The 17,057-nt window shown below is 43.6% G+C and overlaps 1 protein-coding gene across 1 annotated transcript in view; it reads right to left on the bottom strand.

Annotated features, from left to right (window-relative positions):
• The window catches only part of TOX3 (TOX high mobility group box family member 3), a 76,445-nt gene extending 72,731 nt beyond the window's left edge, over positions 1-3,714 (bottom strand). The window contains exon 1 of the mRNA XM_086621164.1: positions 3,613-3,714. Coding sequence (XP_086477290.1) covers positions 3,613-3,714 — 102 coding nt within the window. The remainder of the gene's footprint in view (positions 1-3,612) is intronic.
• Between the last annotated feature and the right edge of the window lie 13,343 nt (positions 3,715-17,057).

The following is a 17,057-nucleotide window of genomic DNA, read 5'->3' as shown; positions in this document are numbered from 1 at the left end:
AAACTTATCAAATATGGCCCTGATCCAGCAAAGCACTTAAGCACATGCTTTACTTTAAACATGTAAGTAATCCTATTAGAATAAATGAGATTCAGCATAAACCACTGGACTGCATCTCAGAATACCTTGGTTGTGGCCCTGATTATGTCCGTGACCGACTGCGTAACCTTGGACAAATCACCGTATTTCTGTATCTTTATTTCCTCTTCTGCCCTTTACGTGTGTTTACAGTGTTGCACACCACCTCAGCCAAAATAATCCCAATCTGGAACCTTCTAGAAACTGCTGCACTACAAATACTTATGTATTTTAGCCTCTTTTCAAATGCCAGTCATATACTCAAAACTAGTACTCACCCAAAAAAATCCCCAAGATGACATCCCTTACCCTTAGGTCTACTCCTCCAGTATTGACAACCAATTTCAAAAGCATGACATTGCTCTTAAAAGGCAATTATGGAGAAGGAATCCAACTGAAGGGTGCCTGCAGGGATGGGCCAGGACGGCTCCCAGACACGTGTGGTTACAAGCCCAGGACTCGTGCTGCGATTCCCCTCCCACCGCTGGTCCCTGGCTCCCAGGGCAAGGCGAGATCCCCAGCCCTGCCTGGGCACTCACGGGTCAGTCTGCCACGCTTCTGCCATGGCTGCACTGCAAGAGGGAAAAGGCTGCACAGTCCTGGGAGAGCCTGTTTAAAGCACGCAGGTGGAAGGCAGCATCGCCTCGCAGGGTGCGATGCATCTACACTAAAAGGCTTTATGGTCAATATTTTCAGGTGTTGTGACGCAAGACAGAGTCTTCCACAGGTAGGCCATAAGCCATCGACCCTATGTCTTAATGATCCTGACAATATTTTCACATAAATAATTCTGCTTTTGCACATCTATACAACCACGCAACGCGTTTACTCTTGCCATCACACTTCCTGCTTCCCGGCAGTTGTCACAGGCAATGTCACTGTCACAAGGAGAATATGGATTCAGTTCCTAACAATGAAGCAGGCACGGATGAGTGGGCAGGATACTCAAATGAGTTTCAGAAAGACTGGAGGTGAAATACTGTCCCCAGTGAAATCAATAACAGTTCTCCCATCTACTTCAGCAGAGTAAATATTTCAACTCTTTTTTTCTGTGCCTTCTGGTCATCTCAGTGCCTAACAGAGTAATCATTTATTTTCCTTAGGAACACAGGGAAAAGGACAGAATGGATAGAAAGCAAAGGAGGGAGGAAAGATACCAAAATAAACGTATTCTTTTTCCAGAATAATCCTTAAAAAAAAACTTGCAATGATTCCTGTAGTTATAAACAATGCAGAAAATGAGATTAGATTAACACAGTTAAGACCCTCCTTTCTAGGAACTCATTCATGAATTCCTTTTCTGTCCTTGAAACACCTGTACACCACGTTGCTGCTTTCCCAGCTAAGCCAAAGAAGAGCTCACAGCCAGAGCGACGCAGCTTTGCGTGTGTCGGTCTGCTCCAGATCAGGCCTTTCGCACACAAAGATATCCATTATAAGACACATGCATCATGAGCTGTACTCTGCTAATTAAAATATTTTCTGCTCCAGATTGGAAGCCTGGCCTACGAGATACTTGCCAAAATTACATTCAGGAGCACAGCAACTGAAATGCATTTGTGAATAGGTCAAAAGTTAGTTACTTTTGACTTTTTCTGAATGTGTGCTCTGTTCTTATTGTATGATGAGGGGAAACACAGTCAAAAGGTTATATATAACTGTGCATTTGCAGCATCTTAATGGACACAATAAACTAGTGGTTTTCAGAAGCCATTCAAGATTTTGGACATTAAAAAAATATATAAAATAAAAGAACCTGTACTGTAACCTGTAACAGAGCCTGAAAAAACACGTACCGTGCATAACGCTATAAAGTTACTGAATAAGTGAAATTTACAGCGAGCATGCTGTCAGTAAGTGTTGCAAGTTTCCAAAATTAGCTGGCGTATCAGACAACAGCGAACGTTTACTGTGCATTTTAGAGCTCTTGAAGTCCTTAGCAGTATTCAAAGTTAAGGTTGACATTTCATCTTTAATTCATGCTCCTGTGCCTTTCTATATTAACTAGTAACAAAGCAGCATGCTAACAGCCCCGGCGCAGAGAGCATGCGCAAGGCAGGGGCTGTGCACGCTCCACCGGAACGCTGCTCTGCATCTCCAGCCAAAGTAGATCCGTGCCTCTCGACAAGAGAGGCAGCCACCAAATCAGCACTGACAAACTTGAACATCGTGGCAGCTGTGATGGAGATCACTGGAAAGAGCGACAGAAAAGTATGCTCGTGAGATCTATTTACAAGCAATTTCTCTAGGAGAAAGTTTTATTCAGCTACTGCACCTCCTCCTTATTTGAGCCCACGTTATTCCTCCCTCTTAAAGTGATCTTTGTAGTTCATCAAACTTTACCTATTCATTTGGAAAGGATTCTAAAAAAAAAAAAACCACTACAAAACAAAAAACAAAACAGGTTTTAACAAAAGTTTAGACTTTGTGCAGCACCCTTCTTTTCCCCAGCATCTCATACAGTGCCTCACAAAAGGCCCCAGAGGTTGGACAAACATAGCACCAGGAAAAACACGGCGTGAAAGGGATCTTTATGTGCATGTGTGAGGGCCCAGTGCTAATAGCTCAATGTGCTATTGACACATCACAGTGCAAACAGCTAAGGCTTTTTCGAAATAGCGTGAGTCACAGTGTCATTCTTAACTTTGCCTTTCCCAGATTTGGGTAATTCGTGGAACAAATCATCCCCGTGTTATTAAAACATATTTTTGTAAATGAAGGTAGCCGCCGGAGAATGACTATTGCCTCTGACTGTAACGTTCGCTCCATAAGCTACACACGCCGCAGAGAAGGTGCGAACAGACAGAAGTGGTACCGCAACTTCTCTGACGATCCTCGTCAAACCAAAGCGTTTGTCACCTTCGCGTGCTAGCAGCTGAGGCACTTTTAGATAATCCTCCTGGTTGGCATAATCCTTTAGCTAGAGACTGGCCATAATAGAGCCGCAATCATCCGAAAGAGCGGAGCAGAGGGAGGTGTCCCTTCCCCTCCCTCGCAGGGATGCTCGAGCTCCATCAGGGCTCTGCCCGACCTGCCGGGGCACCCGCCGCGGCTCCAGCCCGGGAAAAAGTTCCGCAAGTCCCGGCCCGAGCCCCGAACGGCTGCGCGCTCGGGAAAGCCGCCTTTTGTCCCCCGGCCGCGGGGGAGCGGGGCCGGCACCCGAAAGTTACTCGCGGGTCCGTCCGCGTTTCGTACTCGGCTGAACCGCCCAAGCGCCGGGCGGAGGCAGCGGCCGGCTGCGGCCTGGCGGGCGCGTCCCCCCGGACGGGTCCCCCCGGGCGACCCCCGCCGCGGCCACCGGCAGAGGAGGGCGGCGGCGCGGGGCTCCCGGCCCGGCGGACACTCGCCGCCTCCAACTTTCCGGGGACGGGCGTCCCACGGCCCCGCAGAGACCCGCGGGCGCGCCCCGCCGCCGCGGGCGTTCGGGCATCCCTCAGCCCCGAGCCTCCCCGCCCCGACGGAGCCCAAACTCCGGCTCTCGGCGAACCGGCCCTGTCAGCAGCACGAGGAATTAACGCACGCGGGAATAATCACCTTGTTGTAGTTGTAGTAACCCAAACACTGGGCAAAGTCCAGGTTGGAGGGGTCTCCGGGAAGCGAGCTGCCCGCCGCAGCCGGGTAAAATCTTACATCCATGCCGGTGCTTTGGTCCAAGAAGTGCACTTGGAGAGACGGCCGGGAGGTTTAATAGATCCACCTTCAGGTGCCTTCCCCGGGGCTGGGGCGCGGGCAAACCGCCGAGGGACCGGAGCTGCGGGGCGCCGAGCCTTCCCGAGGAGCGGGGACGGATGAGGGCCGGGAGGCGGCGGGGGAAGGAGGCGGCGGAAAAGTGCAGGTAAACAAGGAGAAGAGGAGAGGAAAGGTGGGCGGCGGAACCCAGGTGGGTGCCCCTCCGCCTCGGCGGGAGGAGGGGAGGGAAGGAGGGAGGACAGGAGAGCGGGAGGGAGGGCGGGCTGTTGTTTTTTAAAAGCTCGGTGCCAAGCCACGGGCTTTGCCTCCGCATTCAGGAGCAGCTGCTGTACACAAAGGAGCCACGCGCCCGGCGCGGACGGACGGACCGACCGACCGCCGCTGCCCGCGCCGCCGACAAAGGCGGGGGGGTCCCGTCACCGCCGCCCGCCCGCGGCGCCGGGGGAGCGGGGCACCGCGATGTCACGGCCGCCCCGCGGCTGCCCCGGGCTGGGTGCAACAGGGCTGCGCCGGCCGGGGCGGGCTGAGCAGCGCGGGGCCAAGTGCCGAAGGAGCCGGCGCGGCGCTGGCACCGCTCCCCGGGAGGAGCGACCGGGGCCCGCGCCCCTCCCCGCCCCGCCGCCGCCCCTCCCGCCGCCCGCCCGCTGCCGCCCCCGGCGGCCGGTGCGGGGGCCGCGCCGCTGCTCGCCCGCCCGGGCCGGGAGCGGGGCCGGGAGCGGCAGCCGGCCCTTCCCGCGGCTGTCCTCCTCCCTGGAAGGTTCAGGTGAGTAACTTTCGCCGCTTCCACCAGTTTTCGGTCTCTTTGGGGTTTTTTTTGGTGATGCGCTTTACTGATGGCACCGCTGCCTTGCTGCGCCAGGTTGGTGGCAGGAGAAAGGAGGTTTTTCTGACGTACTGTCGAGAGCAGGACTTTAAAACACAGTAGCCTGCCTCACAGAAACGCTTTGGAACTCTCAAAGTCACTCTCAAAGCAATCCACTAATAATCCAGGCATATGCGCTGCACAGCTCTATTTGCTACCCTGTGTGGAGCTTTCCTGACCCAAAATCTTGCTCCAGGACTTTTGAAGGAAACACTAAAGCAGTACAAAGGCCATTTAACTTCATGACTTGACCCCTGCAGATGAGCTGTGAAGAAGAAGGATGGAAACATGCCCTTGACGCATGGCTTCTATGACAGGGTGGGAATTGCCTTTGAGGTCTAGGGCTGATTCCTGTGCAGTTATAACACAACTGAAAATGAACCCCTGCCTGTCTTTGAGTTCACTCCATTTGGTTGCAAAAAAGCAGTGACAACATAAGTCCACGAGGTTTAACTGTACAACAGCAGCAAGACCTTCTCTGAAGGTCTCTATGTCTCTGCTGCAGCTGCCCAGGACAGATATCCTGAGCCTATGCTGCAGTCCCACTTCCAACTGAAGCCTCTCAGGAGCATGATGTCCCACACTTCATGTCCAGGCACAATTTGCTCTGCCTAGTTAAATTGGGAGCAAACCGTAGAACAGTCAACAGCTACAACATGTAGAAAGTGAACATCTTCCCAACTCCACCCCTAGAAATCTTATTTTCAATGTTTATGATGGCACAAGTAGCTCCTGCTAGCACAGGAGACACCAGATAACCCTTATTCAGGATACTGATCCTGAAGTGTCACCATTTGAAGCAAAGAAAGATCTCTGAAGTGACTTTTTGCACCAAGAGCAGAATTAAACATAGCGCAGCTATACATCGGTATTTACATGGAGTATTTAGAATTTAACTTGCTAGGAAAATGTGTATGAACTGGTAAATGCCCCGGCAGAAAAGCAAACAGGCATATTCTGTCAAATACCTAATCCAATTTCATATTCATTGTGTCAACCATTTTTAACCAAAGGGAAAAAACCTGCAAAATCTACTCTGTTGCTAGAAAGGAAACGGTTGAGGAACACACAGCACAGAACATTCACACAGGCACACCCCATACCTGTGGCAAAAATTATTTATGCTACTGAGAGACATAAAAAGACATTGAATCTGTTTCAGAACACAACATTGCATTAGAGCATTCCTCCAAAGTGGTGACGGAAAAGTGGTAGCGTGTAGGCACGGCAAACTCGCGTCAACATTTCAGCTGAAGTTAATAAAGCAATACCTGCTTTGTTTTATTCAGTGGGTGACAAATGCTTCTATAAACCCAAGTGCAGATGTTGGACTAAGCAGATTCTCAGATATAGGTACAGATCGGCAGCACCAAGTTCTGAGGTTGCTCTGCTATATATATACACAGGTATTTATATACAGGACCTCTGGTTCTCCACACTTTGAATGAAATCCAAAAGCATATTCCCATTGAATTCAGAGGGAAATTGCTTTCAGTGAGGAACAAACAGCAAATGATTCCAAATTGAGGATTTGGTCCCATTTTTGAATTGAAAGGAGCTTCTGAAAGGCTGCAGACCTATACAATGTATGGCTTTCTGGGCAGCACATGGCCTTCGGAGCACTTGGGCTGGTCAGCCTGGGCTGTGCCCTGCCCAACTCATCTCTCCCGTCCCACGGCCTCCGCTCCAGAACCAGAAACAGGAGCCTACGGAGCGGGAGGTAATAGATGGGAAGCATGTAAGGTGCTGTGGTGGGTGGGTGGGTGACTACCACCTCTGGGTTAAAAGTCTTAAATTCAGAGGATAAGCAGATAGTGATGTGACTAACAGTGATTTTAAGTATTCGGATGGAAGATACTGTTTCCAACACAGTTTCTTCTGAAAATAAGAGGCACAACAGGAAAACCCCAAAATACTCCATCTTGACATCACTGGTGTGAGAAGCTCATGTTAAATTGAGATGGAATAAGTCAGAATTAAAAAAAAAAATAAATCAAAAATTACATTCCAGCTAGACGAAACACTTATCCCCAGAACACTATTTGGTGAAAAGTTTTGAAACACTGTCTATTTATACAATTATGAAACTAAAATATAGAAATTTGGTGATACTTCCTACTAAAAAATTTCCAGTTGCTCACTATAATCTAGTTTTGGCACCTCTACCAAGTGCCCAAATTAAGTCTTTTGCAGAACTAGTAAGACTGCAGTGAAATTAATGAGCAATGTAAAGAAAAACAGAAGAGAAACTGGGATATATATATGCTAATTTGGTTTTCTTTTTAAGAAAAACACTAGGTTTTAAGTGACATTGTGCCAGAGAGAATTTTACAAACTAAAAAATTATGCATGTGTGTGTTTTCCTTTCTCAACACCTCTTCAATGTAATTTATTAAATAAATAAACTTGAGTAATCTCAGCTACACTTTAAATCCATATAAATGACATCAATTTTGTTTGTTAATAACAATGTATCTATCTCAGGAATACATTAAAGATGGAATATGAGCCAAAATATTTACATCTTTCTGTACATATCGCTTGAAAGAAATCCAACAAACTCTTCTCACAAGCTCGTCTCTTAAGGTCCTTCAGTAAATACTGTTTTTTTTTTTTCTTTCAGAGCAGTTGGAAGTATGAAGTATTTGCAATTTTGAGTAAGTGTTCCCCTCTTTTTCTGTTGGTTTATTAAAAGCAAGGATCTACAGTAAGCGGAGTACTCCGGTAATTTCCCTGGTCCTGAGTAGCCTGAATTTCGAAGAAACTTTTTGAAAAGCACTGTTCCATAACGATTTGAATGTATGCCTGCTGATGCCAACAATTATGATTCAGGCAGTAACACACAAACTGTGACTTTGTTCCATCTTCAGCTATACTTTCTTCTGACTCATCATCACAATTCAATTTTAAAAGCCATTAAGAACACTCAAACTGCTTTTCTGATGTAACAGCAGAAATTGCATTGGCGTGAATCAGTCATATACAAACTTGAAAGTGCGTGCACAAGTTCTCACTGCTGCCCAGAAACCTTTCAACTTGCACAGGTAACTACTAATGCTCCAGGCCCAGCTGATTCCCACACGAGCCTGGCGAGTCCTTTCCTTCGTACCAGGACAGAGCAAGGGAATGTATTTAATGGTTACGGCTTATTTGCTTTAACTGGTATCCCTACAGCCTCTGCAAACCACTTTGCACACCCTGTGTCAGTCTCCCAGTCTGTAACATGGGTACGCTACCAGAGGCTCAGTAACCCTTTCTTTCCTTTTACTATACACAAATCAAAGGCACTGGGAGGAGATTTACTCCAACAAATAGAGTCAGGAAGCAACCTCAGAGATAAGAGCAGGCACACCAGCTCCCTAACATCCAAACGTTCAGATAGCCAGCCAAGTCTTCCACAAGGTCTGCAACTCAACGACCCCCGTGTCTCTGGGCTGACAGTCCCCTGAGATGGGGCAGGAAAACGAGGGGAAAGAGAAAGGGTGGGGTGAACACTCAGGCTGGGACAAGACTGTTCGCTCCAGTTTCACAATGCAGAATCAACACTAAAAAAGACCTGACCTTTATTTTCGCAGTGTGGGGTCCATGTCTATTGGCTCCTGTAAGAACTGGGAGAAAGAAAAGGAAACGGGAATACAACATTCCCCATGTCACCTGTTAAGGAACAGTGTCTTAGCCCCTTCCTCCCAGAGCACACGTGGAGGATGGAGCACAAAAGAAAAAGGATGGAATACAGGAGGAGAAGAGACAGACAGAGTGCCAACTGGGTCTAGTTTAAAAAATAATCTAAAGCCTCCTAGAATCAATAGGAAGTCCCTTTAATTGATTGCAATGGACTTTGAATTAGACCTATATTCTACTTATCAAGTGCAGCTGCTGAGAATCAATAATATTTTGACGTAGCCCTCAAAGCAACAACTACACTGGTAACTTTTGGCTAAGAAAAAGTACGATTAACAGCATATTAATTCATTAGAGTTTATCTCACTGAAGTCCCCTTTCCCATCAGATTATAGAGGCAGCTGGCATTTATAAGTGATCACGCAGGCGTAAATATCCTATATAAATGACACAGTAAAGAAAAAACTTTTGTTCTTAGCATTAATTCAGATCAAATATTCATTGATATCTACATTTTTCAGCAAGTATCTCAAGCAGAATCAATAAACACTTATTAGTCACTGACCATGTTTCCTGGAGTAAAGGAGGGAATGTCAGCCAGCAGATGGGAACAGCCAAATAATCGGGGGAGCTGGAGTCTAGTGCTTGTCTGCCAGATGATCATTTACCTTCTCTTTGTCTCAGTTGCTGCATCTAGAAAACTATAGATCAAAGGATTATTATTTAAAAAAAACCCACTATTTTTAATATTCATTCCTTAAAAATGCAAATCATTATTTCAAAATACAAGTATGGACCATTGTAGGAAAAAAAAAAGCACAACTTAGAGGTTTTGGTTTGTGAAGACTATTTCTTTCAGTCTTAAGTCAGGAAATGCATTACTTTGTGAAACTGGGAAAACCAAAATTATTGAACTTTTCAAATGTTTACATGTGCCTGCTTTGATGTTTCTGTGGCTTGCTGAAGTCTCTTATCTTACCTGAAGTATTTTACCACCTCAACTCACACACGACAATTTTAACCATATTCTAGCAGAAAAACATGTAGTTTGAGTTGTTTACAGAGCAGAGACAACCACTAATACTGTTGAACTACGTTAAAGCAAAAAGGTTTCTGCTGCTTTAAAGAAAGCATTCCCCAACCCTCCAAAATAACCTGTGTGTAAGGGACAATATAGGATTACTTTTTGGCAGAGTGAATATCCTGTTGCTATTGACTGCAGCGTTACAGTATCCTGACATACTGGTATACGGTTATTGCGAGATAAAGACCACGTTGAAAAACAAACTGATTGCAGTACTGAAAACAGAAAAGGAACTGTCCAGTAATAGAAAAATTGACTTCTTTAAGAGAACAATGACTGGAACACTGTTGTTTCTAGATTAGCATTAAAGAATAAAAGCTTTAACTGAAACTAAGAAATTGTTGCAATGTATTCCTTCCTCCCAGGGATGCCATTTTAAAGCAAGACAGGAAAACTTTGTTAGAGATGGCTCTGTGTGTGTATATATATATATTTTGTGTGTATGTGTATATATATTGCGTTTATATCAACTTTGATATAAAGCTGTGGAGGCTGTGTGGTATGTTTCTGTTTGTTTGTTTTTCCCCTCCAGCCCTCTCCACATTCATACATTTGTGGAATTTAAACTAAAAGAATTATTAAAAGAGGAAAAAGAGCTGCTGGCATCCACTTTTTAAAGAGAATTTACAAGGACAGTGTCTACAGAAAGAAAAACATGCTCATCTTGAGCAATCCAAATTCTTCTTTAAATTTCTGTATTAGTCTAGAGGAATTTGTCAGGTAGAAACTTTCATTTTACAATAGAGCCAAATCTAATCACCGAAAGAATTATTTTAATGAAACATATCTGAAGAGTCATAGTGAGATATGGTAAAGAGCATTTCCAGGAGAGAAAGGTTACGTTTGAACCTTGTATCTGCACCAGATTCACTCATACATGTTTTTCAGTCTTAATTTCATCCAGTGTTCTATTAGGTAATTATTTGAAATACACAGCATAAAGCTATATGACCTCTGATATATTTCAGGTGCACGTTTCATTCTAAAGCACCTAAACAAGGAAATATCTTCCTGTATTTTGTGGGTTTAATGCAATAGTGCAGTATTTCTGCAAAGGGAGGGCACACTTACCCTGGAGGGACTGCGTGGTGCCCTGGGGAGATGTGAGATGTTCCTGGCTGTCCCTGGAAGCCATGGAAGTGGCTGTATACACTCTCAGTGACCGCAATGCACATCTGTTGGTGGTGGGCGTGAAAGGGACAGGCATTTTGTCATTGCTTGGAAGCCACTGAAGGTCTTGACGAGACACTGCCAAGATTTAAGGTAAAAAGCTGTGCATAGTTTTACAGTCATGCCTTAAAAATAAAAGTTATTATTTAAGAATGCTACTGTACTCATGTCCCTTTTAAATGTTACAGTAACTTACTGTGATATTAATGTCACCTTCTACAAGCACAAGTTATAAAATAAAATAGTCAGTGACCAATGCTAGAGAATATGTGAAAATATACAAAATTTATCCATATTTGGTAGGACTGTAGACATACAGCTTTATTTGGATAGATTAGATCTATGCAATAACTGGAAGTAGTCTTCCAAGGGACTCATTAGTTATCCTTTAGGTCTCCTAATTAATGATGTCGTCTTCTGAGAGCATATTAATAACTCTGGTATTAATAGCAGCATAATTCTAGCTGGGAATTAAAAAAATAAAATACTATTTTATAAGTACTCGTACAATAGAGTTTGTGACTTAGTAACAGACACATACATAAATTCATCAGATTAAAAATTAACAAACATTTCTAGAATGTGATCTAGGGACTGCAATGACATCTCCAAAACGAACTGCCATACTTTCATTCAGGAGATTTACCCTCAGTTTATAGAGATGAGCTCTCTATTTTGATGCTTCAACAGGCCGGGGTTTTCAACACTGAAAAGCTGAAGACAGATTTCACCCAGTTCTCTAGACTATTTCCTAAAGCTCATAAACAGTATGTGCCAAGCTGTTCTTAAAGAATCAGCCCTCTTTTCCATGAATGGCTAATATTTAATAAAACATCTGATCACAAAACCAAATCCAGTACTAAAATAACACTCTGACTTGCTACTAAATGCAATGTTCTTTGATATGAGTCCATTTCAACTCCATTTATTCCAGGGTTCTACAGCAGTCAAAATAATCAATGCAGAATTTTCCATGTGATTTACACATTGCTTTTTAAAATGAATTGACTGAAACAAAAAAATGCTTATTCTGCTGCCTGGCTTGTTTTCTAAAATATATTCTCTTTCTTTTAAAGTGAGAGAACGACCTCTGCTTCAGGAACAATTTTCTGAGACAGTGTGTTTATCAAATGGCTTCTCTGCTTTCATGAAAACAATTTATTTTCACTGAACTCTTCAAGATAAGCATTGAAGTCAGGAAGAATGTACAATGACATTTATAATTACATTCAAGAAACAAATATTTTGCTAAAGAAAGGTTTTAGATTTTTATCGGTTTTAGAGACACAAAATATTTTCTTTCCTCCGACATACCATTTAAAGACATTTTCTCCCTGAAATTACAAAGTGTATTTTCATATGCATGGAAAGAGAAGCCCGGGACAGTAATCTTTTCATAGAAAGGCTACAGTATGCATCCTAAACAATGAAAGCTGTAGCATAATCCTTACAACCAAATTGCCTTCCCTGCCCCACTCTTCAGAAATAATCTGCAGACAAATGACAGGGAAAACAGGGGCATATGTGACCTTGCAGAGCCTCCTCCAAACACCCCTCAGATGCCCAAAGTTAGAAAATGGACAAAAAATCCTCCGCTGGAATGGCATTCATCCCACATTTTCCCCTTGCTCAGAGACAGTTTCTTAAGCCCCAGAGCTCACCGCAGAGCCTATGGACATAGGGCACAGTGTCTGCCATTCTTAGGGGAAATAGAAGACCTTGCTAAAAAAGCTCTGTCTTTCTCTTAGGGATTCAGCCCTGGACCTCTTCTCGACTATCAACAACAAAAGCTCAGTCATGCCAGACAATTAGTGCTTCCTGATATATTCTGAACTGCCCCTAAAATCAAGGTAGTCCATAATGTATCTCATCTTTCAGGACAAAGCAGCCACAGATTTAGCCATATAGTGCCTGTATTTTCAAATGCAAATTCAATAACTACCTATGCAAAAGCTGTCCATGAATATATTAGGAGTTCCATTCGGGCTGCCTGGAAACATGGGTCGTAGTGGATTAAAAAGACATATTACTATCACCCCAATGAATGCCCTTTAATTTGTGGGAATTCATTTTCGAATTCAAAATTTAAGATCTGGTTTATTCCTTGCCAGTCAGACATCCTAGCTTTTCATTATTCCATTTTTTTCAGTGCATGGAGGTAGTTCTCATCATAAAGATTCTCTGATAAAGTTCTCCTCTGGAGATGTACTCTTTTTGTAGGCTCAGCTAGTGAAGAAATATCATTCATTTGTAATACTCAAAGACAAGTGGAAAAAAAAACAAAAGCAGCTGAAAAGAGATTGTATTTCACTAATATACACCAAGGCTTTATTTAAAATATACAATGTTAAATTTGATCAAATATCAACCCACCATTCAGAGTGAGTAATCTCTTTTAATTTGCATGTATCCGTGTGTGCCAGAGAGAAGCATGTTTGCTTTCAAGCAGGTGCACATCCTGCTATGACTAAATCTCTAACTCATCAAATTGCTTTACCAGTGTGGGACATGCCCTTTTTTCTGGAACAGCTTCAAGCATTTTCCCCAGCATTTCAGCCACCTGTTTACTGAGTTCATACTCCAAAGGAGATGCATGCAATTAGAAACAAGGAAATGAAAATAAATGACCTTGTTTGTTATAAATAACAAAGAGACTCAGCAAAATTAATGCAGTGAAGCCTGACCTTCTGACCTGAAAGAAAGAATCACCTCATTCCTTTGTAGCAGGCTCACAATGCTCCAGCACCAGGCATTGTTATGCGGCTTTGCCTCTTTTGATGGATCTTAAAGGAGTATATTCTAAATATTAAATGTTTTACAAGTTAGATTAGGAAATTTGCATTAAAAAGCATGTTGAAACAAAGTCAAGAGAGCAATGATAAAGATTATCAGTGCTTTATTTAAAGAGCACAGGTAAGCCGTGTCTATGCTAGTTCACTAACTGCAGTTTTTCAACTGACAAAAAAAATATGGAATTCCAGGTACTGAAGAGCCACAGAATGTCTCCTTCAGTGTTTGGTGAATTGATTAGGGAGAAAGTTTTTAATTACCTAACTCCAGGAAAAGGAAACATTTTTCTTTTGTAAATTGTTTGTGCTATGATGATCTGACTTTGGAGAAAAAAAGCAAGGTACTTCCACAACTACTGCCAAAAATATACAATTCTTTTTCATTATCCTTTAATTAGCTGAGTAAAAATGCCTTCTTTTGTACAAAGTCTACTGAATAACGTTTCCATGGGTTACATTTTCACTTTTGAATGATTCATGTCATTCTGCAACAGTGTCCAGCTGTAAGGGAGGGCAAGGTGTTAGAAGTTTGTTTCGCTGCTTGTCTTTGGAGGTAATGAGAACACTGTTGGCTTTATGGCAATCCTCACAAAAAGAGCAGTGTACAATTACAGTGCTGGTTCCTATCTCATCACTCTCCAAAACAAGTCTGTTATTGACAAAGCAACTCAGAACCATTGCAGAAACAAAAGGATAACACATTCGTATCCCACTGAAAGCAGTTCCTACAACAGGTATTGTTTGACAAGGAGTTTTCCAAAACTTAACTTGCTTTTGTTTGTTGTTGGTATTTTTTCCCCCCACTTCTCTCCCTTTCAGTGACATCCATCCAGCTGTGGAGGTAACTGCAAGGCCCTTCATGACAATCAAGGTCTCAGCTCTGTAAGCTTCTCTTCAGCCCGTACTGACCCAAGCGGGACACACGGACAGCGGGAGCAGCTCTACCTCCTCTCATCAAGCGTCATGAACAGCTTGTGTTTTCTCCAAAGGTATGTATCATTAAAAACTAAACGGCCCACATGGCTGAAGGTAGAGATATACTGAATTATTTGATTGAATCAGAGCCTTTAAGAGTGTTGCCTTCTCAATAAATGGTCACTTGCACAGGGATTGAAACCAGAACACTCGCGTTTCTGAGCACTGATCTGTGAGGCCCTGTATGACAAGACACATTTGAAGAAGACCCACACAACAAACAGCCTTCTAAGAGCTGAGCCCAACCAGGAGAAATTCTGCTTTTGTGGAGTATGAAGTTGTGATGTCTGTCCTGCTCTGAGGCTCCACACACCATGTGTCAGCCAACAAACACCTGGGCTGGAGAGGGGCCGTGGTTCCGTGCTGAGCCACCATCGCGTGACGCACAAGGGCTGGAACTGGGAGAGCAATGCTGGGCATCCATTAACGTATCTCCTGCTCCAAGCATGAGACCTTACTGGCCTATAAATTGTGAATAACTATTTTGAAATGCCTTGACTGGGTTTCTCTTGCTGGCTTTTACTGGCTTCAGCAGTCAGCATGTATAGTCCCATCTTCTTTGTGAAGGATAAGTGGAAATAATTGATCGCCTTCTGCAAAATCTCATTTCTATCCACTCAGAAGAAATTCTAGATGAATATTCTCCATCAAGTAACTTATAAATTCACATGTTTAATATTTGTCCTGAAACTCACTCATTGAAGGATTTGTGGTAATTCCGCTTACAAAGCGTATCATTCCAGGCAGAGAAAATTCAGGGCTCTCAGGAAAAGTCTATTAGCTCCCCCACATTTGCTTTATTACGACCTCAATATATCATGTCTTAAATAGGGAAAATCGTATTGCAAATGCTCTATCGTTCTGTATTTATTCAAGACAAAGCTCCCAGACACCTGCAAACTGCCTGAACAATCAGTGAGTGGAAATATTAGAAAAACTAGAATGGATAATGTTTTTGGTTTGAATTTTAAATAATTACCTGAAAACTAGCACTGAAGAAGGGCACTCATTGCCCCTCATTAATAATGCACACTAAGACCCTGGCAGCTCCAGAGCAGTTACTGTAGGTAGCTAGCGTCTTTCCACAAACTCTTTGCCGTCCCTTGAGGAATCTTCCTCTCAGGTCTTTCCAGATTTTTTTCATGTTGCCATCATATTCCAGACATTTCTGCCCATGGTGCCATGGCAACTTTGTGTCCTGCCAGTTGCACATATCTGATGCCTGCTTAGTACATCATGCATGTGACAAAAAACAAGTCAGCATCTCATAACAACTGGGCATCAGCCTGTGCTGAGAGCTGCAGGCTGTTCTGAGAGAACTGCAGAGTGTTCTGGAATGAAACTCTGCCTCCAGCTACCTCCATCAGAAACCCAGCCTCTCCCTACCTACAGCATGCTGCTACCACAAAGCCAAAGTGCCCGTCCAGGGATGCCACGAGGCCAACCATGGGCAGATACTCTGCTGCTGGAGTTCTGCCTCATTTGCCACAGAGCAAAGCTCAGGATGCACTTGCAATCCAGCTGCAGTGCCTGCAACATCCAAGGCTGTGCATCTGCTCAGCAAGCTTTGGTAGGCTTTGTTTAACCCACACTGTGGTTTGAGTTCCCAGAGTATCATAAAAACTACCCTGCCTGCTGCAGCCTAAGGGGAGCGATTTGGGCATCCCTGATGACAACAGCATAGGACAAAAGCAATTTCCATTGTTTTCAGGCCACATACATCTCAAAGGTTAAAAGCTGTAATTTCAGTGCCACCTTGGTCTTATTTACAGACAGAAGAACAATAATATTAGTTCAACTAAATAAATTTCCCCCACTAATGGAAAACTTGCATGGGGTATTCAGAGACAGCAGGCAGCAGAACAGAACCAAATCATTTTCTATGTCACATGAGCAGTGTGATCTTCTGGCTCAGTGGTTCGAGCCCCTTTGGGACTGGCTCTGCTCTAGCATGTGCTGGATAACCAAGCTTCACCTAAGACAACTAAATATACGTGTTTTTCTCCCTTCTTCTGCAAGCTTCCCAGAGCTGCGCTGCCTCCTTCAGCTGATCACCTTTATTTTAGAGGGGTTACTCCCATCCTACACTTCCAGCAAATTGTGCAAGCACCAAAACCATGCTAATGAGCAGCTCAAACATACAAGCTGTTTGAGCAAGCACAACCCTTTGCTCTGCATCACGTGCTTGAAAGTCCTTGCGTTACATTGGTGAGACACACTTCATTGCTGGGAAAAGTGGTCCTGCTTTTCCGTAACGATAACCTAACCCAAATATTAAGAAAGGCAAAGAATGCTGCAGTGTTACATCCAAGAATCAGCGCTAGAGATATGCAAACAAAAACAGTATTCCAAAAGGCTGGAAACGAGTAGTGTCCAAAATGAGTGATGTTATAAACTGGATTTAAAAAGCAGCAATTTTCAGAAGCATTAGTTTACATGAATTAGATGCATAAATGGCTTTCAAATTCAGCTGAAGTCAGGTCTCCCTGGAAAGCAAATTGTGTACTTTTACTACTTGGCTGTTTCAGCTATTCAGGAAGGGTAGCTACCCACGCTGGAACAGGAGAGCACATATTTGTTTCACAAGAATACAGGAGGCACACGCTGACCAAGAAAATAGTTGTGGAGAAATGAATTCCTACACACAAACTAGAGCTCACCCAATTGCAGCCCTTGCAATTAACTATTAAAAGTGCCACAGGGTCAAAGTTATTGTCACTAGTGTTGGGGAAATGCTAAGAATTAACAAAAGTTTCCTTCTTTCTTCCTCTGGTTCCCATCAGAGGAG

The sequence above is a fragment of the Tauraco erythrolophus genome, chromosome 15, assembly GCF_009769465.1.
Source record: "Tauraco erythrolophus isolate bTauEry1 chromosome 15, bTauEry1.pri, whole genome shotgun sequence".
NCBI lineage: Eukaryota > Metazoa > Chordata > Aves > Musophagiformes > Musophagidae > Tauraco > Tauraco erythrolophus.
This window is presented reverse-complemented; position numbering and strand designations above follow the sequence as displayed.